The sequence below is a fragment of the Lipomyces doorenjongii genome (assembly GCF_038497915.1).
Source record: "Lipomyces doorenjongii strain NRRL Y-27504 unplaced genomic scaffold V1508scaffold_41, whole genome shotgun sequence".
Taxonomy (NCBI): Eukaryota; Fungi; Ascomycota; class Lipomycetes; order Lipomycetales; family Lipomycetaceae; genus Lipomyces; species Lipomyces doorenjongii.
This window is the reverse complement of record NW_027118108.1, coordinates 71,458-96,164: the sequence shown is the minus strand read 5'-3', so window position 1 is coordinate 96,164 and position 24,707 is coordinate 71,458. Positions and strand designations below refer to the sequence as shown.

At 45.9% G+C, this 24,707-nt stretch overlaps 11 protein-coding genes across 11 annotated transcripts; 5 read left to right on the top strand and 6 right to left on the bottom strand.

Moving 5' to 3' along the window:
• Positions 1–4,853: 4,853 nt before the first annotated feature.
• V1508DRAFT_421105 (uncharacterized protein) lies at positions 4,854–7,335 on the bottom strand. Its single transcript, XM_066940839.1, has 2 exons — positions 6,900–7,335; positions 4,854–6,853 (listed from the first exon to the last, which is right to left on the bottom strand). The coding sequence occupies exons 1-2, from the start codon at positions 7,214–7,216 to the stop codon at positions 5,050–5,052; spliced, it is 2,121 nt and encodes a 706-aa protein (XP_066794653.1). The 5' UTR covers positions 7,217–7,335; the 3' UTR covers positions 4,854–5,049.
• Positions 7,336–7,779: 444 nt separating this feature from the next.
• On the top strand, positions 7,780–9,641 carry V1508DRAFT_405337 (tryptophan synthase beta subunit-like PLP-dependent enzyme; the record flags this gene model as incomplete). The annotated part of the gene is made up of 4 exons (XM_066938688.1): positions 7,780–8,770; positions 8,820–9,299; positions 9,353–9,448; positions 9,505–9,641. 4 exons carry the CDS (start codon positions 7,780–7,782, stop codon positions 9,639–9,641), a joined length of 1,704 nt encoding a protein of 567 aa, XP_066794652.1.
• Positions 9,642–9,694: 53 nt separating this feature from the next.
• On the bottom strand, positions 9,695–10,927 carry V1508DRAFT_421099 (DExH-box splicing factor binding site-domain-containing protein). Its single transcript, XM_066940838.1, has one exon. It carries the CDS (start codon positions 10,849–10,851, stop codon positions 9,907–9,909), a length of 945 nt encoding a protein of 314 aa, XP_066794651.1. The 5' UTR covers positions 10,852–10,927; the 3' UTR covers positions 9,695–9,906.
• Positions 10,928–11,086: 159 nt separating this feature from the next.
• V1508DRAFT_373323 (uncharacterized protein) lies at positions 11,087–13,552 on the top strand (the record flags this gene model as incomplete). The annotated part of the gene is made up of 9 exons (XM_066937531.1): positions 11,087–11,167; positions 11,218–11,326; positions 11,375–11,765; positions 11,820–12,063; positions 12,121–12,279; positions 12,342–12,501; positions 12,555–12,789; positions 12,837–13,254; positions 13,306–13,552. 9 exons carry the CDS (start codon positions 11,087–11,089, stop codon positions 13,444–13,446), a joined length of 1,938 nt encoding a protein of 645 aa, XP_066794650.1. The 3' UTR covers positions 13,447–13,552.
• Positions 13,373–15,845, bottom strand: V1508DRAFT_421092 (uncharacterized protein). The gene is made up of 2 exons (XM_066940837.1): positions 15,495–15,845; positions 13,373–15,424 (listed from the first exon to the last, which is right to left on the bottom strand). The coding sequence occupies exons 1-2, from the start codon at positions 15,737–15,739 to the stop codon at positions 13,594–13,596; spliced, it is 2,076 nt and encodes a 691-aa protein (XP_066794649.1). The 5' UTR covers positions 15,740–15,845; the 3' UTR covers positions 13,373–13,593.
• Positions 15,846–16,240: 395 nt separating this feature from the next.
• On the top strand, positions 16,241–17,090 carry V1508DRAFT_405333 (mRNA splicing factor SYF2; the record flags this gene model as incomplete). Its single annotated transcript, XM_066938687.1, has 5 exons — positions 16,241–16,463; positions 16,523–16,772; positions 16,820–16,893; positions 16,936–16,988; positions 17,043–17,090. 5 exons carry the CDS (start codon positions 16,241–16,243, stop codon positions 17,088–17,090), a joined length of 648 nt encoding a protein of 215 aa, XP_066794648.1.
• A 4-nt stretch (positions 17,091–17,094) lies between these two features.
• V1508DRAFT_421085 (uncharacterized protein) lies at positions 17,095–18,310 on the bottom strand. Its single transcript, XM_066940836.1, has 5 exons — positions 18,204–18,310; positions 18,070–18,124; positions 17,717–18,012; positions 17,491–17,661; positions 17,095–17,433 (listed from the first exon to the last, which is right to left on the bottom strand). Exons 1-5 carry the CDS (start codon positions 18,250–18,252, stop codon positions 17,189–17,191), a joined length of 816 nt encoding a protein of 271 aa, XP_066794647.1. The 5' UTR covers positions 18,253–18,310; the 3' UTR covers positions 17,095–17,188.
• A 191-nt stretch (positions 18,311–18,501) lies between these two features.
• V1508DRAFT_421080 (uncharacterized protein) lies at positions 18,502–20,542 on the top strand. Its single transcript, XM_066940835.1, has 4 exons — positions 18,502–18,848; positions 18,912–19,222; positions 19,281–19,620; positions 19,674–20,542. Exons 1-4 carry the CDS (start codon positions 18,671–18,673, stop codon positions 20,339–20,341), a joined length of 1,497 nt encoding a protein of 498 aa, XP_066794646.1. The 5' UTR covers positions 18,502–18,670; the 3' UTR covers positions 20,342–20,542.
• On the bottom strand, positions 20,353–21,998 carry V1508DRAFT_421079 (t-SNARE). The gene is made up of 3 exons (XM_066940834.1): positions 21,292–21,998; positions 20,750–21,232; positions 20,353–20,694 (listed from the first exon to the last, which is right to left on the bottom strand). Exons 1-3 carry the CDS (start codon positions 21,682–21,684, stop codon positions 20,461–20,463), a joined length of 1,110 nt encoding a protein of 369 aa, XP_066794645.1. The 5' UTR covers positions 21,685–21,998; the 3' UTR covers positions 20,353–20,460.
• Positions 21,909–23,625, top strand: V1508DRAFT_389043 (Cdc37 N terminal kinase binding-domain-containing protein). The gene is made up of 2 exons (XM_066937881.1): positions 21,909–22,218; positions 22,284–23,625. The coding sequence occupies exons 1-2, from the start codon at positions 22,158–22,160 to the stop codon at positions 23,483–23,485; spliced, it is 1,263 nt and encodes a 420-aa protein (XP_066794644.1). The 5' UTR covers positions 21,909–22,157; the 3' UTR covers positions 23,486–23,625.
• Positions 23,534–24,683, bottom strand: V1508DRAFT_421073 (calmodulin). The gene is made up of 6 exons (XM_066940833.1): positions 24,546–24,683; positions 24,395–24,467; positions 24,173–24,298; positions 23,912–24,103; positions 23,810–23,853; positions 23,534–23,753 (listed from the first exon to the last, which is right to left on the bottom strand). Exons 1-6 carry the CDS (start codon positions 24,546–24,548, stop codon positions 23,742–23,744), a joined length of 450 nt encoding a protein of 149 aa, XP_066794643.1. The 5' UTR covers positions 24,549–24,683; the 3' UTR covers positions 23,534–23,741.
• Positions 24,684–24,707: the final 24 nt, after the last annotated feature.

Genomic DNA, 24,707 nt, shown 5'->3' with positions numbered 1-24,707 from the left:
ACCAGAAGGAACCGCATTTCCGCAGAAAGGTTTACATTCGGTATCGATTGCCCAGTACTTGCGTGAATGAGCCGATATACTGCGTAGTTATGGCATACAAGTAGGATGTGAGTGAATTTAGGCGCAGTAAAAGTCGGTGTCGCCACACCTGCTATCAGCTATAGGTTTTGTAGGAAGCTTAAGGTTCGACCTTTGTCAGCGGATAACCACGCAGTCAAATAAGCGAACAACAAGAAAATGGATGTAACGATGCCATGGTTTGGGACCATCAAGGCTATTATTCTACCGAAAGGTACGAGAAGTTGGGTACCGCTGTACTATAAACCGTTGCTGGCATTTTGTGTGATGACTCTTTGATAGTCTGCAGCTGTGGATGCGTCCCTGCGTACCGACGATAGCCGATAAGAACCCGAGACCGTGAAAAACCAAGGAAATGGGTACGCATATTTTGTCAGCTGGTGAGGCAATTACCCGCCAGACGTCCCATTTACTGTCAAATTCATCACTCCAAGATTTGATTGTGTATAATCTATGACTGGAATAATATATTACATGTTTGACAGATCTCAATAGACGATACCGATGACAATAGCGAATGTTAGTTGTTCGACGTGCTCGTTTGCCACGACGCAGCTCATGTCACGTCCCGTCTTGCGCATAGTGACGTGCGACGCACCAGCGCTGGGTTGCGGTTCCGCAGGAGTTCTGCCGACATCCCGGATACTACGTCATTGTGCGCAGCACACGCCGGAAGTTGTCGTCGTCGACAAATCGGTCACGATTAATCTTGGATTCAAAGAAATTGGTGGATGATCCGGCGTCCTGGAAAGTGACACGTCGCGGGACGTTGTCCATGTTGGGGTGTTGGACAGTGGCAGACATCTTCTTGCTCAAGAGTCGGGAATGAGACGCCTCCGCATTCGACGTGCGCTAGCAGACGGCGCTGGTTTGGTGCGCTAGGCCAAATGCGGAAAAGTACGACGGCAAATTGCGTATGTGACCGACAAATGACATGACGTGTACCTCGTACCTGCGTTTGCCGTACCCGTTTCTTGCAGGGGCATGCACGTCACTGCGGTTAGAATCCACAAAGTTGAGCCGGTCACCCGGCCATATAACAGGAACTTCTTGCCCAGCAAGCTTCCAGCAACCTGTAATTGCACTGAGAAGCTGTAACTGTGTTTGTAGGAACTGCACAACTGAACCCAACTTAGTCGCTAAGTCTTTGTAAACCGCTGTCAGGGGGTCCCATGCGTCTGGTTACTATTTGGGAAATGTTGACATCGGCTTAACCGACGGGGGCCCACTGCATGCTGCTGCAGGGCCAGTGGTGCACGTACCTAGTACTTGACCGGGCCTGTCCGCGTGTCAAATATGTCATGCAGGCCAATTCACCCAACTCGCCTTCCCCATACGAGAACCCATGACTCAGCTTCGGCACTTTTAGCCTGCGGATAGCTATATCAGTGATGTGTCGCTTTTCAATGTGTAGATCTTGCTGTAGTGGCTTCTCTTACACTTATACCAAAAGTTCGATCGTACGTTAATAACAGGGGAGAGAGAGACAGATATGGTGAGAGAGAGACAGATATGATGTCATGCTGCTTCGCCTCTCATTTCCGCTGTCAGCGGCTGCCTCATGTCGGTCGCAGACAATCCCGGCATATTGATTGCCGGACAGAGACTGACGTCTGCCGCAGCATAGGAAGCTGCAGGAGTGCCTGCCGTACCTGTTTGCTAGGCTGGCTGCGGACTGACGTGTCAATGTTCATTCGCTCTCCTGCTTTCAAATATGCGCTTCTAATTTATCACATATAGTCCTGCTTGCCAGCTAACTGTTGCCTGGCAGCCGATCAATTAGAAAACAAGCTGCAATGAGCGTAATGAGCGTAAACCTCGGTAAAGTCTCATCCAATCCGAGTCTGCAGCCCCCGCACAGATCACCCAAAAGAAATCCACACTACCTTTGGTCCAACCGTACCTAAGTTCAAACTATACTGAATTTCCAATATCTGGAATGCTAGTAGGCGTTCTTGTTTACTCTTATACTCTATTTTTCAAGCCAGTACTATTCTTGGACAACTTACCTCCGACTGTCACGTGCGTCGACCTCACTTTTGGCCGTCGTCTAGTCGAGACTGTGCTTTTGGTATCGGGCGACGCAATGACTGTGAAGTTGCATGGAAAGAGGATGCTGTGGTATTGCTGCCACACCGTGATGAATTAGCTTTTGCTTGTCAAAATGCCATTCTTCGCTAAATCTTGCCATCCTACGCTTGGTATCCAGACCCCCTTACCCATACATAATTTAAATTACAAAACTTTATTGAAGCAATTCGTCTGGATTGTCGGTTACGCTTGTCGACGGAGAACTCACACATGTCAAAACACACTCTATCAATATCATTACTTAATTTTCAATACAATCATCATTAGTATGAAACTGGTCGGTCATAATCATCCTCCACCAATAGTTTTAGAAAACGAGGAGATTAAAGTTTAATATTATTAGCATGGCCGTCTTCCTTGTCGATAGAGTTTTCTCATTTTTGAACGCGTCGCTTCAAAACCGAGTCCAATCCGAGGTTTCCTAAAAATATTATTTTGCGGATATGCGGGCAGGGTAAGCGTGTGGAACCCAACGGCTTGATGCGGCTTACTGCGCTAATGCGGCTTAACTTTCCAGGCGCAAGAAAAAAAGTCAACTTTTTTGTGTTGGCGCAAAAAAAAATGCCGGAAGGAATACGCTAACAGAGTATGCTTGGGAATTGTAACTACCTCGGTGGCAACCCCGGGGATGGGTTTGGCACGTGTGACGTGCATGTAGGGAAATTGGGACTCCGAAGTTACGGAAACCCCCTGTGGAAGCGACTTGTTTAATTTCAAAACGTCGGCTGCTATTGCTACATCTCATTATTACTATACCACAACATATAATATCCACAGGGCAATAATGTGTACAATTATTTTTACTTCACACTCTACAACGTATAAACCATCTGGGATCGATAAACGCGTCACTAAACTTTCTTGGTGAGTTCTTCGTATGCCCACTTCCTCACTCTGCCAATGACCTCTCAACCCTAACCTCGCGATTTTCTTGGTCAAACCCACCGCATCTTACGCCAGCCAGTCGTTCAACGCAGCATATGGCCGAGTGAACAAGAGGGTTCAAAACCAGACTTTTGCTGATAGGCATAGGCTAGGACGGAATGCGTGCCAATCTGTTAGGTTCAGATGCTCCTGGTGCCTGGTGGGGTGAGAGCTCTTCTAGGTGTGCATCATGTCAATGCATAATATGTTTTACAGGCATATAGCCTGGGTTGGGTACAGTACGTTTAGGATTGCTCAATGGTTCTTTCTCTTCAAAATGTGCTCTGGAAATACGATACGTCATGCGGATGTTGTGTCAAACTTTCTTATACAAAGATGTATGCCATAGGGAAGTCCCGTCAACAAACACAAGAAGCGAAGTCGTTCATGCATACCAGAATTAGTCAGCTAGACGTATCCGAACCGACAATTATTGTAAGAAATACCGCGCACGCTCTGAACGTTTTATAGCGGTAAAGGTTAATTGCGCGTACGGAAGAATTCAACGTCATGGGCCGGTTTTAAAGCTGCTGTTTTATAACCAGAGATCCTGCCTTACTAACTCCGGGCCACTGCCCTGCTGCAGAATGCTAGCCAGCGCACTGCAAATGTAGTGCGTGTCTGTGTTACTCAGGAGCGCAAATCACGCAACGCGAACGAGGCGAATGTCAGACCAGCATGATTCAGATTGACAGAAATTGCCGTGGAAGATTCAACCACGTATCCGATCCGCACTTGCGTTCTTTTTGAGCTAGACACGCAGATATTGTGAGTACAATCATTAATAGATCAGTTACCTAGCTTTCATCATGTATTGATCCATTTTTACATTTTCTAAACTACGGGTTGGCATCCAACAACAAATTCTCACTAGTTTAGTGCGCCCCCGCTGCCGCGTTAACTATCCAGCTAGTGCTGACTTTAGTCGACATCTGCCTGACCTCACCCGACATGAACTTTAGCTATCCATATTCCTCGGTTAAAAATTTAATGACTGACCAGAATATGCCTATGTCGTCGCGACTTGTCCACATATGTCAGTACAGTGTGTCTCCGGCAGTCACTTTGTGGGCTCTACTCTTTCCACACCGTTCTGTGTCAGAAAGCAGTGACGCTAATTTCGGCATGATCATGACTCTGGTGAGACGGCAGTCGACCTCAACAGCCATAATGAAGACGATACCACAGCAAAATGTTGCAATGACGACACTAGCAGGCCTATGGCGTAGAGCAGCTATCTTTGAATACTACCACTATTCGTTGCTGCGCGTGTAGATGTGGCGATGCCGCCAGCATCTGCTAGAAGTAGTAGTTCTCCGCAAGTTGCCTAAATCGCGCAGACTGTGTATTCCTCATAGCGTTCCTGGCACTAAGGTCGAAGACCGTACCGCACGCTGCACTTTACTATCGATTAGATCTCGGTTTCCGTCATCGTCCCACGAACTCTCGATGCAGGTCGAATTATTTTCACCCAGCAGCATCAGACTACTATTTCTGCAGTGCGTCAGACTTGGACTGCCGCGAGAGGAACCACGCCATTTGATCCCACTCCAGCGGTGCCGCCTTCACAACAAAGCCAGGAGTACCTGACGGTAGCGGTTATCAGTGCGTGCAAGTCCTTCCGGTGAGTAGCACGCGTTGAGGCTTGTCTCCCTGACATCTAGCATGCGAGGTGGTATCAGATCTCAGCATTTTGTTCGCAATGCTAAAACGTTGAATCTACTGCCGTCTAACACAAGCGATACTCTGTCGCAATCTAACCCGGTGTGACTTTCATCTAAGATCTACAAATACATTTGCTTGCTGTCTATCATACATAGCTATTGTACACATATTCACACGCATATTGCTGCCTCTCAAACATATAGTACATATAAGTTACTGCAACTTAAATCATTTCCGGACCGACAGTCCGTTTCACATTGAGTCGCCATCGTCTGGTTAGCTGGTGAGACTCTAGTCTCGAAAATCTGAAAGTGGCGACTTAAGCAGTATCGTTCTAGGTACGCCAAGCCTTGTTGTCATTTTCTTCGCGACATTGGCAGTTGCTTCTATGCCTCTTCCAGAAAATCCCTCCTGAACAGCGGGAGGCAACGGTACCGCCTTCTTCGGGGTCATCTTTGACATCTGCTTCTCAGCAACCGCGTGGTCTTTAGCTTCGTCGGGTGCGGTTGGCAGTACTTTCGGTTTATTCTTCGTTCCTGGCTTCCGACCCCGTCTGACTGGTACCGTCGCCTCACCAACTGGTGTACCTAGCAGCTTGGGCTGCGCATTTTCCTGTGCAATTTTCTTTCGTACTCGTTTCAGTACCTCCTCGTCAAACGAATGCGGAAACATCGAAACACTTGTTGCTTTCTCGTTCTCCTCTTCAGCTTCGACGGCGGAACCTGTTGGCGGCAAATGGACTGCAGCAGGTGCTTTCGACTCATCGCCGACATTGGGGACTTCTCTGGCTGGAGCAGAATCGATGGCGGTTTCTTTCCCTGAGACTGGTTGTTCCGGCGCAGTCGAAAAGAAATGATCTACCGATTCCAACGCGTCCGGTGTTGTTTCTGTTAGTGCAATTTCAATCTCCTCGGTTGCAGCTTCACCTTCTGCACTACCAGCTGCGGTCTTCGGCACATTTCGCTTCCGCGGTGGCTTCGTTGGCGCAGTTTTACCCGCTGGTCTCGCTGTCGCGTTCTTTGCACCAGATTCTCGAGATTTCTTCGACCCTTTTTGGGATTCAAGCTTCGCAAGCTCGCCATTGGCGTCCTTTAGTTGATGTATGATTTTGCTTCCAGTTACCCCTACCCCTGTAGGTGTCACGACTTCCATACCTCCATCTGTAGTTGTTGGCGGTGGCGTGGTCTCTTTAGTTGACGGCACTTCAATTACAGTCTCTTCTTCTACAGCGACCTCCGTAGTCATGTCCGTCTTCTTGTTTGCCGGCACTTCTTCCTCCTCTGGAGGAGCTGTCTTCGTGTCATGGTTCGGCATAATCTCTGCTGCTGAAGTGGTCGATGCGTTGTCGTTATTAACCGGTATGTCGAACAATGACCGTACTGGCGATGATGAAGCAGTTGCATTCCCAGACGATGGGTGCTTCTGTGGATCGACATCGATGTCCGCGTCTGAACTTAATACAGGCGGCAGCGACAGTCTCGGATTCAGCTGGACATCCGGCAGCAAGAAGGACCGTCGCCGACCTCCAAGTCTCGGTCCAATATCAGCAGCCGTAAAGGAGTCGTCTCTCTCCATAGGCATGTCGTCGTATTTATTGAACTCGTCAACCTGCGTTGGGATATAAGCACCCTGACTCTCCTCAATCACTGACTCCGCTATCTCAAGCGACCGTTCACGTGTCCGTCTTCTTCTCTTGCTCGCCCTCGTACTCGATTCAGGCTGAAAATGCGAGGAAGAGTCATCCGGTGTCAAACTAGGAGAACGTTCGTAACTAGGAATGCGGACAGGGTCTGGAGACTCCTCGGAGCTCAATGACTTGAGCGAGCGCTTGGCCGTGTCCGTCATTTCCGCAGCCGCGCTGCTAAGCCAATTTGACTCGCCGTCTCTGATTTTGGTGAGCCGTGGCTGGTCATGCTGGACGTACTCTTCTTGGACGTTCGCGTCCTTGGCGCATTCTAAGTCGGACAGCTCCGGACCGTCAGTTGGTGGCGTAATGACGTTGATAACGCTTCCATTTGTAAACACATAGGACGCGAGATATTCCATATCAAAGTCACAATTACTGTCGTCCTTCACAGACGTGATCTCCAACGGTCTGCCAGATGATTAGCTAGCCTCGTGATATCGCCCCGGACTCTTACTCATCATATATCCGTCTATATCTCTCAGCAATTTCATCGCGCAGTAAAGCAATTGATATCAACGGATGTGTCAAATGCACAAATTTGCGAACTAATTCGTACACGTCTACTAGACCATCTGCGCTCCCACTTTCCATTAACGGCAGCTTTCGGAATGAATCTCGTCGATTTATGACAGTTCCTGCCGAGGCACAATTTAATATTTCGTTGGTAGTCGCATTTGGTTGATGAAGATCTTTCGCGGTTACTTTACGTGGCCGTAGGACATAGACTTGTAACCGAAGGTACTGTTGATCCGCTGCCTGCGCGACGCCCATCTTGCAAGACGTATCCCACAGCGCAGTTTTGCGCGTTGTATTGCGTATATCACCAATAAAGATGCGATAACGGTGTTCCGAATGATGCGGGACAACTGCTGAGATGTTTGCAGTACTTGGGAAAAGGCTAGATACAATATTGACGATGGTTTACGCGACCTTGAAAGCTTAATTTTTTTTAGTCTTGTTTGCCCCGGGTTATGCAAAATTTTCCCGCAGTGCTTCTACATTTATGTCTTATTAGATGCGCATACCACAGTCTATAGCCTTAAATGCAACAATTATAGCAACACTTATGTCTACACAATATTCTCTGGACTGACCGATAGCGGCGAAACGTTCGACCCGGAGGAGTCATACATATCATACATAGAACTCTCGCAGCCTTCAGACTTTTCGTTTGTCATTACTATCTCTCACCCATATAACTGTTGGCTGCCACAGTCCTTGGACTACTCACTAGATTCATTATATATTATTGAGAGAGTTCGGGTATGCGAGAGTATTACTTCAGCACAACGTGAAACCCACAATAACTTATTCACAGATCTTCTCGCATGCCAATGACAACTTTTACGGAATCTGCACAGGTTGCGGCAGAAGACCAGAAACGAAGAGACACGCTTCAGTCGTCGCAGCCAAAGAAAGACGGACTAACCGAATACTCCACATTCCCATCTGCAACAAGTCACACACCTGTGACTTCGTATAAATCGGTTCCAGGATCCTTGCTTTTACCTGATGGAACGCCTGACTATTTGAGGTTAATTCTAACGTCGAGGGTGTACGATGTTGTAAAGGAGACTCCAGTGACGCCCGGAATTGGTCTCACTGCGAAGACTGGTGTCAATGTTCTCCTGAAGAGAGAAGATCTGCAGCCGGTGTTCAGTTTCAAATTGCGGGGGGCGTACAATAAGATCGCTCAGTTGCCAGAAGAGGACCGCTGGAAAGGTGTCGTGGCATGCTCGGCTGGTAATCACGCGCAAGGCGTCGCCTACTCTGCTAAGCATTTAGGCATTCCGGCGACGATCGTCATGCCGGTTGCCACACCCAGAATCAAGCACTCGAACGTGTCACGCTTGGGGTCGAAGGTTGTGCTTCACGGCGAGGATTTCGATTCCGCAAAGGCGGAATGCGAGCGACTGCAAACGAAATATGGACTGACAAATATACCACCATTTGATGATCCATATGTCATTGCCGGACAAGGCACTATTGGGATGGAGTTACTACGACAGATTGATGTGCAGAGCTTGGAAGCCGTGTTTATTCCTGTCGGTGGTGGCGGTTTGATTGCTGGTGTCGCTGCGTACTTGAAGCGCATTGCGCCGCATGTCAAGATCATTGGTGTTGAGACGTTTGACGCAGACGCGCTCTATCAGTCGCTCTCGCAGAAGAAGCGGGTGATGTTGAAGGATGTCGGACTTTTCGCCGACGGTGCGGCCGTAAAGATGGTTGGTGAGGAGACATTTAGACTATGCTCTGCTTTCGTCGACGAAGTGGTTCGTGTGAACACCGATGAACTTTGTGCCGCAATGAAGGACATTTTTGAAGGTACGTTAATTCGACTATGTGACGTTCCAATAGCTAATACGCATGGTAGATACTAGATCTATCGTCGAGCCTACCGGCGCCCTCGCTGTGGCTGGTTTGAAGAGTTATGTTGCCGCCCATCCCAAGCTCAACAGGAAGGGAACCTTCTGTGCCATGCTGTCTGGCGCAAATATGAACTTTGACCGACTAAGATTCGTGGCTGAACGAGCACGACTTGGTGAGGGTCGTGAAGTCTTCCTTATGGTCACTATCCCAGAAAAACCAGGAAGCTTTCGGCAGCTTCAGGACGTGATATTCCCCAGAGATATTACCGAATTCTCATATCGATATTCTGGGGGCGACGACGCATATATCTATATATCGTTCACTATTGACGACCGGGTTACCGAGGTCCCAACGATCTTAGAGGAACTGGCTAGTAGAGGAATGAAGGGTGTTGATATAAGTGATAACGAGCTGGCGAAGAGTCATGCCAGATATCTTGTTGGTGGCCGAGCCAGGGTCGAGAATGAACACATATATAGATTTGGTATGTTTATTTCATAGGCTTTATTGGAGTATATACTAATTAGAAACAAATAGAATTTCCGGAACGACCTGGTGCCCTGAAGAAATTTTTAGATGGTCTCAAGATCGGATGGAATATTACCCTTTTCCACTATCGTAATCATGGTTCAGGTTGGTGAACATCGTATTATATGTGGATGGAATGTCAATTAACTTAAATGTTGTAGATTTGGGTCAGATCCTTGCAGCTATCTCTGTACCTCCAGAACAGCACTCAGAACTACAGACTTTCCTTGAGGATCTCGGGTATCCTTCAGTCGATGAGACCGACAATATTGTGTATCAAAGCTTCATTCGTGCGTAAAGCTCCCCAATAGATATAAGTGCATCGGTGTGATTGTCTTATTATATTTTGAATTTTTTTGGTATACATGTAACTAACACGTTAGATTTTGTTAAGGAGCTATGTTTGTGACAGTCAAGTGTAAGAGAATATACATACAATTAAACTACATTTCGAATGTCAACTTGTATAAAGGTATCAATTTAAATGATCATGCATTATAATAAGCCAATATTGTACAAATAGTAACCCAGCCGTATCTTAAAACTGTTTCCCTTCCCCAAAATTAGTTTTGAACCCGCTTTCTATTTCTTCCAATGCCTTCTCCTTCCTTCCAGCCCATACCTCGTAAGAGCGCAAAACCAAACTCCTCCACAGGAACTGCTTCGTAATCTTGTAATGTTGGTTCATCCGGTCTTGTCACGATGTCCAATTTGTATGCATCCTCTTCTGACATCTGCTGCTGTCGAACTTCTGCTGACTGAACAGTAGATGCTAATGTTATAGGAAGGACCAGGTGTGAATTTTTTCGATCGTCTTCACTGAATTCCGATATTAATTCCCGGATGGCTCTCTCATCCTGAGTTTCCTTTTTGAGGGAGACAGTCCTCGATGATTCGACAATATTGTGCGCATCCTTGACTGTCTCACTCTCGTCCTCCTTAATGTCCACAGTCCTATCGTCTTCCGTAGATGATTCTCTTTTGACGAGAGTTAATCCGTATTTCCGCGCTTGTTGACTCTTCTTCTCTTGCTCATCGGCCTCCCTATTGCGTTCCGCATCGATCAACTGCCCTACTGGCCTGTATATTCCCCTCCTCTTCATCGTCTCCTGAATCCAATTCCGGTTCTCAATAGCCGGAATAACAAGTACTTTCTTCTCCTCTTCCTTCTCCCCAGTACCACCATCGGCACCAAATACCGTGATCAACTGCGCAGGTGAGGGCGACCGCCGCCGCTTGTTACTGTGTCCTTTCAACGTCGCGCCTGATTTGTCCTTCTTTGAACCGAACGCAAATGATACCTTGCCTGCATTTGCATTTGCATTTGCATTTCCAGCAGGTTTACTTTCGACATTGTTATATGCGGATGATGAGCCGCCAAAGGAGAACGATATTCCCGATGATTTTGTCGTCTCTACTGGCTGGGGAGAGGACGATGCCGCCGCTGACGATTGTCTCGATTTTAGCGCAATATTACCACTTGGTGCCGCTTTTCTAAAGCCAGACATTGCTCTTCGAATAAGACGTATGATAGGGTCCGTAGGGACTGACAGACCTGTCTGTAATCGTTCGGTCCGATTAATTCAGGTAAGGTGTGGCGAGACCAAATCAACTTGAGGAGGGTAACCCCTCATAGGCTTAGGGGATTGTTGAAACTCTAATGTGTATTTCCACAACAATTTACTTCTCGTGTTCAGCGTGGACCTGTAACTTTTTCGGTCTATATCTAGACTCCAGCTCATAATGCCGCCCGCTAACAGTACTGATAATGGCTCGAAAAAGAGAGTAGCTGAGGACGAACTTGTTTCACCTGGCATGTATTTAGTGCAGATGCCATGATAATTCCGGAGAGTTGCTAACATTTGCTTTTGCAGATCGTGCTCATGAACATTCGGCCTCAGAAAAATCGGACGCGTCAGACAATGAAATTGGACAGCAGGAATTCTCACCTAAAGATACTCGGAATAAAAAGCGAAGGGGCATGTGTCTTGTGATTATGTGGGATTTAAATATTTCTAACGTATAATTTAGTCTTGAAGCACGAAAAGATATATTTGGATAACATGCCGTCTTTTGAACGTTATACAAAATCATTCATGCACCGAGATAATCTCTGCTTTGTTAAAGTCGCCACGGATACGAATTTTGTTATTACACTCTCAGTTGATGGGATCCTCAAATTCTGGAAAAAGCGCGCACAGGGAATCGAATTTGTCAAGCAATATACTGCACATACCGGCACGGTCCTTGATTCAGCAATTAATATTGATGGCAAACTGTTTGCGAGTGTGGCAACAGATAACACTATTAAAGTGTTTGACGTTGTCAATTTTGATATGATAAATATTTTAAATGTACCGTATATACCGAATTGCGTGTGCTGGCTACAAAAACGGAATCATGTTGATGCTTATTTGGCAGTGTGGGTCTTAGATGCTGTCCAAGTTCAAGCGATTCAAGCTAACTAAGATTTTAGGTCTGATAAAAACTCTTCCCGGATACTGATATACGACGGTCGAGGTGATGCCGAGCCTATTCATGTCTTATCAGAGATTCATAATCAGCCTGTCAAAGTCATGGGATTTAATTCCATATTCAACTGTGCTGTGAGCGTTGATATGGCCGGTATGATAGAGTATTGGAGACCAGAAGGCAATTATGAGAAGCCAGACGACGTCTTCCAATTTAAGAGCTCGACTGATTTATACGAGTTCCGTAAGGTTAGTTGTCAGGATCAATAAGGAAGTTTTGCAAACGCTGACATATAATTGCTGTAGTATAAATGCAGTCCGACCAGTATTGAGTTTTCCCCGAATGGGCGCCATTTCGTGACTCTGTCGTTGCCGGATCGACAAGTTCGGATTTTTGACTATCAGTCGGGGAAGCTTCACAGGAAATATGACGAAAGCATAGCGACAACAAATGAGGTTCAGCAGGTACGCTACTGGTCACCTGTCAATGCTGTATAGCCACCCGACTAATTAAAGGGACTTGATAGTCTGGGACAAGTCTGAGGCGGTTAGATGATATTGAATTTGGCAGGCGGATGGCTGTAGAGCATGAACTGGACCGTGACGAGTTAAGTCAGCGGTCGATGAGTGCCATTTTTGATGAATCCGGAAATTTTCTACTATATGCTACATATCTGGGGATAAAAGGTATATATTTCGATTAATCTTAGCGGTACGTGCAAGCTTACTCAAGGAACCAGTCGTAAATATTGTGACCAACAAGTGTGTGCGACTATTTGGATCCCAAGAGAATGTTCGATTTTTGAATCTGGCGATGTATCAGGGAGCACCGAATCGGAAGGAGATTCTCACGCTTGAAATGGCGACTTCAGATAATGCCTTAGTTTCCGAATCATTGACGACTGACCCCATCTTGGTAGCTACCGGCATTTCCAGAAAGCGGTTCTATCTTTTCACGAATTATGACGGAGACTTGTATGTACTTTTGTCTTTGTGAGGAGTTCAGTATTAATATTCGGTAGCTCGTCAATCAAGTCAGACCGTGATGTATTCAATGAAAAGGCCACCAGGGACGACCAGCGGCAGGATCCTTCTGCAGAGAGAGCGGCTGAGACTAGCAAAGGTGTCACCTTGCATACAACGTTGGGCGACATCCAAATCCGCCTGTACCCAGAGCACGCACCATTGACCGTCGAGAATTTCGTCACACTGTGCAAACGAGGATACTATGATTCGACAATTTTTCATCGCGTCATCAAGAAATTCATGATTCAGGGTGGCGATCCTTTAGGTGACGGTACTGGTGGTGAAAGTATGTGGGGAAAGGAATTTAAAGACGAGATCTCCGTCTTGAGACACGATCGGCCATACACTGTCAGTATGGCAAACGCCGGGCCAAACACTAACGGGTCCCAATTTTTCATAACCACGGAGAAAACTGTAAGTGAATATTTGATTATAAGTTACATGTGCGTCTAATGAAGCTCTTAGCCTTGGCTTGATAACAAGCACACTATATTTGGCAGGGTCGTCATGGGAATGGATGTCGTCAAAGGGATCGAGAATCTAAAGACCGACAAATATGACAAGCCGGAAAATCCTCCCTCGATAGTGTCAACGACTGTATTATAGATTTGTAGGAAGTGATGCCTTGGTTGGAGCATAGAATACAATTATATAACGCTTACAATAATATGCTTGTATTTTCATTTACCAAATAACGCCTATAACTATGCTCAAACTTTAATCTTATCGTCATTGTCATATACAGCTTCCATCTCACGTGTTGAAAAGAGCTCTAAACCCCGAACTATACCGTTTCTTCTTTTCGTCTCCTTGTTTGGACATGACGCCGCTTGCTCGTCTATTTACCGGAATTCCGCTCTCATCGTCACTCTTGTCATCATTGCTATCACTACTACTTCCACTATCACTGTTGCTACTGTCATTAGTATCATTGTCGGAATCAGCCGCGACAATTTTCGTTTGAGCTCGTTTCCGATCATTGGTAATCTGACTCTGGATGGCACGAATGCCAGTCGTACTTTCTCGCACATCCGGCACACCGAGCTTAGCTAGTTCACTTAGTGACCGGAATGATGGGACTCGTTTTTCCAATAAGGGCGCTTTGACAATAGCCGCCAGCGATGCCGGTTGTCGTACAGAGACCGGTTCAGCCTTAATTGCCAATGCATGCAAACCACCAGTCGTCGGTGTTCGAGTCGGCGCTTTAAAAGGTTCCGACTTTGTGCTCTCAGCGCCGCCATCTTCGGAACCGGAGCTTTCAGAGTCCGACACGTCGCTCTCGGAATCGCCCGTTCCTTCTCCTACTTCCATAAAGTCGTCGTGGCGTGAATCGTCACTGTCCTTCTCGCTTTCGGCACTTGTCTTTGTTCTGAACATTTCTGCGTTGCTACGCTTTTGAGAGATAGCGACTGATTCGGGCTTTATCGCAGTAGGCGTCTCTATACTGGGCGAGCGTTCTGACGCAGAGTCAGTCTCTGACTCAGATTCGGAATCGCTGTCATCATTCGTTTCCTCTTCGCTGATTATGTGCTCTGACTCATTGCCATCGTCATCTTTAATTGTTTCCGACTTGACCAGCACGTTTTCTTTTGTTAGCTCGGTATGCATACTGTCGCGGGCGAATTTTGTCCCATTTTGCACCGACGGGTAGGCTGCGACTTTGGATGAGGGTTTCATAAGGGTCCGAGATGCGCCATTCTTGAGTATTATACCAGGATCCGACTCAAGAGCCTTCTTCATTAACTTCACAGATTTCGGTCCAGCTCCATTTGTAGATGACTTAGTGGAAAAATTCTCTGGTTCATGCTTGGCTACAATCTTCGTAGAAATAGACGCCATTTTTGGCGTCGCTGAACGTTGCGATGTCGTTCCCTTCGATGACAACTTTGTGGTTAAATTCATTGGCTCAGACTCTGCGCCATCCTTTGAAGCAACCGTAAGTAAAGGGGTCCTTGGCATATCGGTGACTGGGCCCTTAGGCGTCCTCTGAACGTCAGGGATTTGAGAATCAGGTATTACGGTCTCCTGAACGGACATAGCCTCCGCATTTGCTGTCCTATCACTTGATTTCTCTATAGCCCGAAATCTGGCCGTAGTCCGCGATGGGCTAGGTTGACTGTCCTCTGCACCGCTAACAAGTTGACCCTGACTATCAAGTACCATAAGTTCAGGCGACGACGACCTCTCAACTTCACCTATGCGTGCTCGTTTGGCCTTGTGCTGCTCAGGAGAAGCGTTTGTTCTCGACAATGACGCCGGCGAAATATTTCTTAGGGTATTTGAGGCATTTGACGGCGACAACAATACCATATCGTTTCCTGTGCCTGTAGTCTGACGGTCAGAAAACATATTCGGCATATTTGGAAGCATCGGAGTAGGAGTACGCTTCTGATGGCCGTCGGCTAACGGCACAATCGACTGGAATGTCTTAGGCACCTTGGAGGCAGTGAGGGGCGACGCGATGTCAATCGAATTATTCGTAAAAACTCGGACTATGCCTCCGTCGCTAAAAATTTGTGAGACTGAATAGTCATCGTCGAGATCACATTCGTGCTCATCTTGAATGGACTCGATATCCAGAGATCTAACTGCTGCGTTAACAAGCAATGAACTATGCATAGCATCATACGCACATCAGGCGAACAGCGACATACTGATGATAGATTCGTTCGTACCGGCCCAAAAGCTCATCTTTCAGCTGCCGTATACTGGTTGACGGTTTCGTAATATGGATAAACTTTCTCCCAGATGGTCCATACTTTGGCAGCGGTGAACCGGTTAATAGCGTAGGTGTGGTTTGTAATGACGTAGGATTATCGAACAACCAAAGGTATCCGCCAGCCGCGTTATGGCCGACGTGGACCTGTAATCTTACGAGCTGCACCGAGGTATTTGTCATTGACTGATAATTCAGGTATTATCTAAAACGCGGATTTACCGGTGCTGTGGACAAGAAACTGACGTCAAACAAATTTCGCGAAGACCGACCGGTTATGGCGTTAAGTTTCAATGATCGATGATCGTTCGTTACTCGCATCAATAAACTTTTATACCTCAACCATCAGCGCTTACATTGGCATCCTCTTTCAGTTACATTTCTCAACAACATTTTATTAACTATTTCACATAAGGCACTAGGAACGTATGGCCCCGCCTACCAAGAAAAGCAAGGTATCAACAGAACCAGGCGAACCAGCAGCACCAAATGAGAGTGATGAAATTGAAGTAGGTAGCTCATCTGGACCATCAGATGTGCTTGTCAAAGCCAAGGAAAGACAAGAAAAATTCAAGCAATTAAGAGTGCGTCTGGTGAGTATTATTACTAGCAGGACCTTGTGATGGTAGCCGGTAGCTAATCAAAGCGGTTTAGAATCGATCAGCGGCAGACAACAAGCAAGAGATGTTTGCTGAGTTTCGGCGGCAGAAGACTGATCCAGCCGCTGCGGCGAGGTTAGAGCGGAAAAAAACCGATGCCGAACTTGAACTTGCCAAAGAAGAGGCTAAAGACGAAGGAGACGATTATGAAAGGAAGAGGGCCTGGGATTGGACTGTTGAAGAGTCCGAGAAATGGGACGAACGTCTAGAGCGGAAACGGAAAGCGAAAGACAGCGTTCAGTTTGCTGGTAAGATGATGGCATATGGTGGCGCAATGAAGACAGGCACTGATTAATTTACTTGACAGACTATGCACAGGCTGCCGAGCGGGCATACGAAAGAGAGTTGCGAAATTTCAAACCAGACATAGGGGCCTACCTGACGCAAAAGAAACAAGCATTACAAAAGTCGGGTCAGTTAATAGAATCAAACGACGGATCAATAATTCCTCTGGATGGTGACAATTCATTTTATGGAGATATTAATTCCCTTGATTTTGCGGACAACAAGCCGCCCAAGGAAGCCGTCGATCGCTTAGTGAAGAATATACGCAAAGCGTAAGTTAAGGATTGAACATAACTAGCAGTCGCTGACTTTTGCTTAGTGACGAGCAACGTATGAAAAAGAGTCGTCGTACTGTCGAAGAGGGTGATGTTATGTCTAGTATGCACATTCCGTGTACGCCACAATGAGTAATTTATATGCTAACAATTTGCTTAGTCAACGACAAAAATAAGAAGTTCAATGCCAAGTTATCGAGATACTATGATAAGGTAAAGTTGGTCTTCCTATTCAGTGCACGCATCGGATGTCTGACATCGGCTTAGTACACCAAAGAAATTAGGGACTCGTTTGAGAGAGGCACGGCCATGTAGTATTACTTCAGAGTTATCGTATCTGTAGCGATTTGGTTTGTTTGGGAAGATCAGGACTAAACTATGTACATTATGGATAATGATAAGAAAGAGCGGCGTTATGTGGATCTCGAGGCTTCTGTTGCCAGCTTTACCAGACTCTCACGATCAATAACACCTGAGACCGTCTCGTCTGCCAGTGCCTGGACAGCGGCAGCGGCAACAACGGATGTGGTTATTGGCTTCAAAGCCTTGTAGGATATGAGCGGCGCATTCCCCCCTAGTAAGCTATTTACTGAGCCAACCGTTTTCAAACCTAGAGCCATATACATTGACATTGGTCGTGACGGGTCAAACATAAAGCCTGTGTCCTTTATTAGTAGCTGCAATACAATGGAAGATGCGGGCGTAAGATAATTACCTGGACGCAGAAATATCGCCCGTAAAGAAGGCATCTGTCCAATTGCCATTTCTGCTTGCTCTTTAGTTTTAAAATATGCACGCGGAATAAGTGGAAACCCTCCAGCGGCTGAAATGTATACGAACGGTTTCACACCGTCGGATTTGGATGCCTCATTCGCCAGCTTGATTGCTGTAAAACTGCATTTTAGCCATAGAAGGCCCTCGTAACAATCAGCACCACGTACCTAAATCCCTGTTCATATTTTCATATGTTACTTCGTCTTCTATGCCGTGTTTCAACGGATTTCTGTTCCATTTCTGAACGACCTTACTGGCACCCTCGAAAGGATTCGAGCTCGAAACAAATGTCTTGTAATAGTTTGATTCCAATAAGATTCCTAAACTGTACACCACTGCATCTGCCGAATCAACCCAAGGTCGTACATCAGACGAAGAAGCTTGCATAATGTCAAATCTTTCAAATTTCACCTTTTCCGCCCATGAAGGAAGTGGTCCTTTGAAAGCATTTCGTCCTGACCGACTATGATTGGCTTGCCGTTAGCACTGATTTCTCGCCGACGAAGCGGCCGTGCAATACCTTAGTGAAGTCACCTCCCATCCATGAGCGACTGCAGTCTCGCAAATCTTACGACCTGTTGAATCACATCAGCCATTATTCTATAGTCTCGAATGCACCCGAACAGTTGTAGCGTGGAGTATTATATGGCTTACCCAAGAAACCTGTTCCTCCGCACACGAGCAGTCTCTTTAGGGATGTCATGACAGTATTTCTCGCAGCAAGTAAATTATCGTGTTATGGTTATATCGTAGAGGAAGACTCTGCAATCCGAGATCTTATGCACCATTGAGTTGGGTCAAAGACGCAATCTTGATTCCTCCATTGTCAAAATTGAGTTTAGAAACTAACTAGTGTGCGTCGATTTTGTTAGGGGAGTGCTAATAACGTTTAATATATAAACGTTATATATGGCACGCACTAATATTTTACGTTTGACTGTCAAGGACTTCTATTCAGTGAAGTTTGACTCAGGAAGTCCGTGGGCGGAACAGACCGACCACAAAAAAAACCAACACAACTGGTTCTAGGATCACATACACCAGCCGTGCTAGCGCTTCGGCACATATACATCGAGGCACCGGTATATGGACGTCATTCTCTAGGGATAGAGCACTACTTTATGCGGCACAGAGTTTTCAACTGCATCCACGGCAGTGGAGCGCCGGGTTTGCCGCTACAAGCCCGCCGCGGACTAGCAACGCAGACGACAAAACGCCGGAAAATTGCTCTAAATGGGTTTATTGGCAAAGTGCTAAGCCAGCGGAGTGACGGTGATGCGGAAGGCGAAAACATTCGTGGTAAGCTTTAAATTGCAGTTCACAGATACTGAAAGGAATTTTCTGACAACTTCATCACTGTAGCCTCATACAACTCGACGCTAGGACAATTCCTTCTTCCAATCACTGAAGTCCCCTGTCTGCCGAAGAAATATTTTAACCAGCATCCATTTTACATTCCCGATGAAGTTGGACGGCTCACCGGACTGCTAGCACCAACTTATGACTCCCTTGAGGCTAGATATAAGACTCGTGACATAGATTCGCCAAATAATGTCGTTCTGAATTATACTAGTCGCGGTGATTTTGAAGCAACAAGGAAGGAAAAGTTGTCCCTTTTCCTCGCTTATAAGCCAGCAATAGATCCGAATTCACTCAGCCCGCAGAAGAAAACGGTGAGTGAATTATTTGGATTGCGCTATGAGCCATTTAGTACTAATAACGACTGGGTAGCGGCTGAAGGAAGTACTAAAGCTGATACTAGCTGCTGAAAGTAAGGATGCATGGCGGGAATTATGGAATGAGTTTCTTCAAGATTTAAAATCGAACACGGACAGACAGTCAGCATTGTGCCTCTTAACGTCAGAAATCGTAGTTCCCAAATCAGGAACTCTATTAGACGACTGGACAAAGATTGAATTTATTTATAGTGACTATTATAAGCGACTACGGACTCCGATAAAAGAAGGCATGGAACTGTTCTATCACTTATGCAGACATGTGTCCACAAAGTTTGCTACAAGCCACCACTCTAATTCAGCGGATCATGAAGCAGCACAAATATTGGAAAAGAGTACGTAAGGTTTTGAATGGCTGCGGTTGAAAAGAATCTGACGTCTAGTTTAGCTGCGAGCAGTTTAGTCAATTCATATCATCTAGAAGGTCTGCCGGAGTCGTGTGTGGAGCCCTATATCAAGGCTCTCTTGGTAGTTGGAAATCTGAACTTACCATTGAACATGATCCTGAACTCTCGAATTGTCGGCTTCTCCCCAGATCCTGCACTGATCATTGACTTCCTCGTCGAGCTATGCAAGGAAGATGGTCTTAGAACGGAGTCCGACAAGCCATTAACAGCCATCGACGACCTCGTTGAGCATCACATGGGTCTTTTCCGACCATACTTTATTTCGAGACGAAATCCACCGTTGGGAATTTCGTTCCTGCTGGAGCGATATGTTAAGACTTTGGATGAAATATATAGCCTCTTCAACCTCTGCTTGAGATCCCACTACAAAGAACATTGTCTGAGAGCCAATGAACGCCTCTTCCTTCAGAAAATATACGATGTCTGCCGGGATGATAAATACCTGGGTAATGAAACCCAACGGCTAAAAGTGGCGAGGTCAAATATTATGTTCATGTTGTCGAGGTTAACAGAAGAGCTTGGCCATCTTAGCGCACGAACTAAGGACACATTTGCAAAGCTGATCGCTACGTGTGATGAACAACTAGCAGAGCGACGCATCTCCAGAGCCAGTCTGCAAGATTATAGTCTAATAGAAGCTAGGAAGTGACAGCAAAAGCATTGACGATCTGTACATAATTGTATTGTATTGTATATTACACATATCCTTCAACCAAAGTCATTTTATGTTCGAAACATTCTATATCTATAATTACATACAGCTATACATCATAGCAGACCACGATTCCGTATTCGAATAGTCGACGCTTGATCACGCGGGATATGTTCTGCGGGATGCACATCGGGTGTGGAATCTTGTGGTTGTGGTGGTGGTGGAGGTGGTGGAGGCGAGTATGACCGGCGACGAAATTTGAAATATATTACGACCATTAACAGAAAAACGAGAAGTGATAGGAAAATGATAATTTTACACTTTTGAGTACGTCGTTGATAGTGAGCGGCCTGCGTATTATATTAGAACGTATTTCGAGTTGCATTCCATCGGTGAATCACGCACCTGCCGAAGCTCAGTGTCCGCAGCCTTGACGTGGACTTTCATATTTTCGATATTATAGTCAATTCGATCCAGTAATGTCCCTTGGTCTATGACCATTGTTTGTAGCTCCTTGAATATATCTGCCAACTCGATAATTCCTTGCGCAATTTGTGTAATCTCTGCTTCACGCTGGCGTATAACAGTATCATTTGAAGATTCAGCAACTCGGGCAGATTGCTGTATTTGGGATTGAGAAAATGATACGTCGAGATCGTCTTCCGGATATGTCGTGGTGGTGACTAGCGGTAGTGAAGCGGCTCTGTTCCCGCGCAATGTCTTCAAATAGGTGGACTGCTTTTTTCTGAACTGAGTGCTGACTTCTTGGACTTTAGTTGCCAGCGAAATCTGCATATTCCTGCTCATATTTATCTGCGTTGATGTAGGGCTTGATTGCTGCAGTATCGTTTCCAATGATTTGATTAGTCGCTGGCATTCGTGAAAATGCTGTATCAGAACGATATCATTAGCAAGTTAATGGCAGCATATAACTTACAGCACCGTACCTCGGTGATCTCCGCTGTAAGATGTTCAATCACACTCTCCTGCTTTGACCGATCGTCAAAACCCGGCAGAACATGCTCTTGATGAAGTTTGTCCAGTCTGTCACTTTTCTGCTTGATCATATCAAGGATCTGATTAACCTCGTCACTGACGTCAGTCCAGGATGGTGGAAGAATATCCATCTCAATGGCAACATCGTCTCCAACGTCTCCAGAATTTCCGGCATCACTTAGCAGCGGATTCCGGTCTTCATCTCTGGAGCTTCCAGGGGGAGGAGTACCATGGGTTGCGACTACTGAGGAGGCGTAGACATATCCAGGCGTGCTTGTGGTGAATGGATGACGGGCATACGACTGGCGGTACGAGTAGTATAGATTTGTCCGGTCGCGGAACATGCTGCGACAAGTAGCAGGATGTATACCAGACGACAATGTCTAGAGAGAGACAACGGCCCGATATTAATGTTGTAGAATGGAGCCGTTATGGCAGATTGTAGTCTGCCTAATACCAGTCGGGTGCCTTCTATTGTATGCACCCCGTGCGCAACCTTGGCTGTGTTCAACTAAGCGCCGCATGGTTCTGAAGCTCTCTCAATTGTCATCAACCAGTCAGTTATGCATTTAAGGCTCTATCCGTTACAAGATCACCCAAAAAGCTGGTTTCGATTCGATGTCATGGTGTTAATGTGCTCCACGTGCGTTGAAGTTCCATAGCGTCTACATGCTTCTGGAACACCAGAAGCCTCTCCCCGCGTAAGTCACTTCTTTTCGCACTCACCCCACACCACCCACGCGAAAGTGAGCAAGTCATCGGATACAAGCGACGATATCAAAATTGCTGTGTTTTACAACTTATTACTCAGATCAATATGGTTGTCGACTATTCAAAGTGGGATAAGCTCGAGCTATCCGACGATTCTGACGTCGAAGGTAGCTATTTTATGCTACGATTCATCTGGTCATTTTTTAGTTTATACTAATCTTTGTTAATTCAGTGCATCCGAATGTTGACAAGAAGTCATTTATTCGGTGGAAACAGCGCGATATTCACGAGAAGCGGCAACAGCGTCACCACGAGATAGAAACCCTGAAAGCTGAGAATCAAATGAACAGTAACCTGCTAGCACGAATTCAAAAGCTGATAGGTTTTTTGAAAGCGGTTCCTGAGGGATCTGAAGACGAGAAAAGTGCGATTGACACTATTTTGAAGGACGCCTGTATGGAGAGCTCTAGTGGTCCGGTAGAGGAGAATCCCAGTAATGGTCCATCATATGCAGATATGGTGAAGGCGCTGGTGGGTCAGGTCGAGCATGAAGCATCACAGTCTAAAGATGCGTCTTACTACCAGGCGCTGATAACCAACTTCGAGATGCATTATAAGAAGTTGTCAGAACTGCAGGATATTTGTGTCAAGAAACTCACGGATCTGCAAAACGAAGAGACAAAGCACATCACTTCAGATGATATCCATATTGGTTTTGACAGTACTCGGGTCTCAAAGGGTACGCGTCCCGAACCAGGTCCTTCGACATCTGTTACAGGAAAAGGTAAACAAGTTCAAGAGATTGAGGTGCTGAACGCGCCGTCAGTATCATCGTCTGAAAACACACAATTTGAGGAACCCGATGCTGGAGATGAGGCAGATGATGAGAGGGAGGCTTCGGGTGAAGATAAAGACGAGGAATACAAAATATCACCAATTGCGCTGGAGTTTGCTGCTATTAAAATGGGCGACTATCAGAAGTGTTTGGAATTTATTGGCAAGCATCCCTATATAGTTTCCGAAGAGGAGTCGGATGGTATTTTGTTTGAGGCATTCGGAAAAGAAATGGCTGGAAAACACACTGCGGCCAAGCGTCATGTTCACAATGCTCTCCTTCTGCAGTACAGCGCTCGTTTAGGCCAAGATGGAGTTACTGTGTTCTTCCGCAAGATCATGACTCCTGGGCATCCATCGCTTGGCGCATTTATGCAAGATGTGGAGTACACATACAATCACATCAAGGAGCGGTCAAAGGTACTGCTAGAGGAACAGAAAAGTAAGACAGAGGAAGTGGAAGAGATCATAAATCTGGAAGAGCTAAGCGAGAAGGAATTGGCAGATTTAGGACTCACGAAGGAAGATATTGAAAGATTTAAGTCAGAGCAGGTGGAACGAGACGCAGAAGAGTCTGCGCGATTAGAGAGTAGCAAATGACTTGCCTAACTCTAATATTGTAAGGAAATTCGAGATTTAAAACTTCATTTGCATATATTACTGATAATTTTCCTGTTATTAGTAGCAAGGCACATTCAACCATTAACTACATACAAACTCATCACGACAATAACCAAGATCGTATAATAATAACCATATTCAAACATCAATATGTAGAAAAATTGCGCACAAATTCAAGTATCTTATCGTATTAGATATCAAATGCACTCCTCATCATACACTACAAAATAAACATTTACTTGGACAACTGATATGGAAGTTAGAAGTAATCGTGCGTAAAACGTATTCGAACAAGCAACGTACCATAAGCTGGACAAATTCGTTATAATCAATACGACCATCGTTATCTTATCGCGGTTAGTACGTGACCACTATTAAAGACCTAGAGCGAATAATAGAACGTACTTGTGTCTGCTTCTTTTATCATCAGGTCGACTTCCTCGTCAGTCAGACGCTCCCCAATGGATGTCATAACATGTCTGAGCTCAGTGGCCGAGATATATCCATTGTTATCACGATCAAAGACCCTGAAAGCCTCTTTGATCTCCTCCTCTGAATCAGTGTCCTTCATCTTGCGGGCCATCATAGTCAGGAATTCTGGTGGAGGGGTCAGCCGCAGTGTACGAAACCACCCAATATATTTTCAACCATCATAACGCAACGTACCAGGAAAATCAATGGTTCCGTCGTTATCAACATCAACCTCGTTAATCATATCGGCTAGTTCCGCTTCAGAGGGATTCTGTCCTAGACTTCGCATGACTGTCCCTAGTTCCTTTGTGGTGATTTGGCCTAAGAATATTAGCAACTCTAATCCCCATGGATCCAGGCCACAAGTGGTCTGCCGCATGACTGTTGTATCGAATAATTTGCACGGATAATCCCTACCATCGTTATTCTTGTCAAACAACGAGAACGCCTCCTTGAACTCGTTGATCTGCTCCTCGGTAAGCTGGTCGGCCTGTGGAATGGTTAGTAACAGTCCTCGAAAGCGAAGAACAAGCAGTCGCCTGGTAAGAATAGCACACAAGATACGTACCATTGGGCTAGTAAGAGGGTATTTTGTGAGACGAAAAGGGGCAACGTTGAGAACGCGATGGCAATTAGTGATATGGTCGTGCAGATGAAATCGTGCGCGTATACGTAGGGGCCAAACTCGATGGAGCCCTGTTGTAATAATAGCTGGCACTGCATCGCAGCC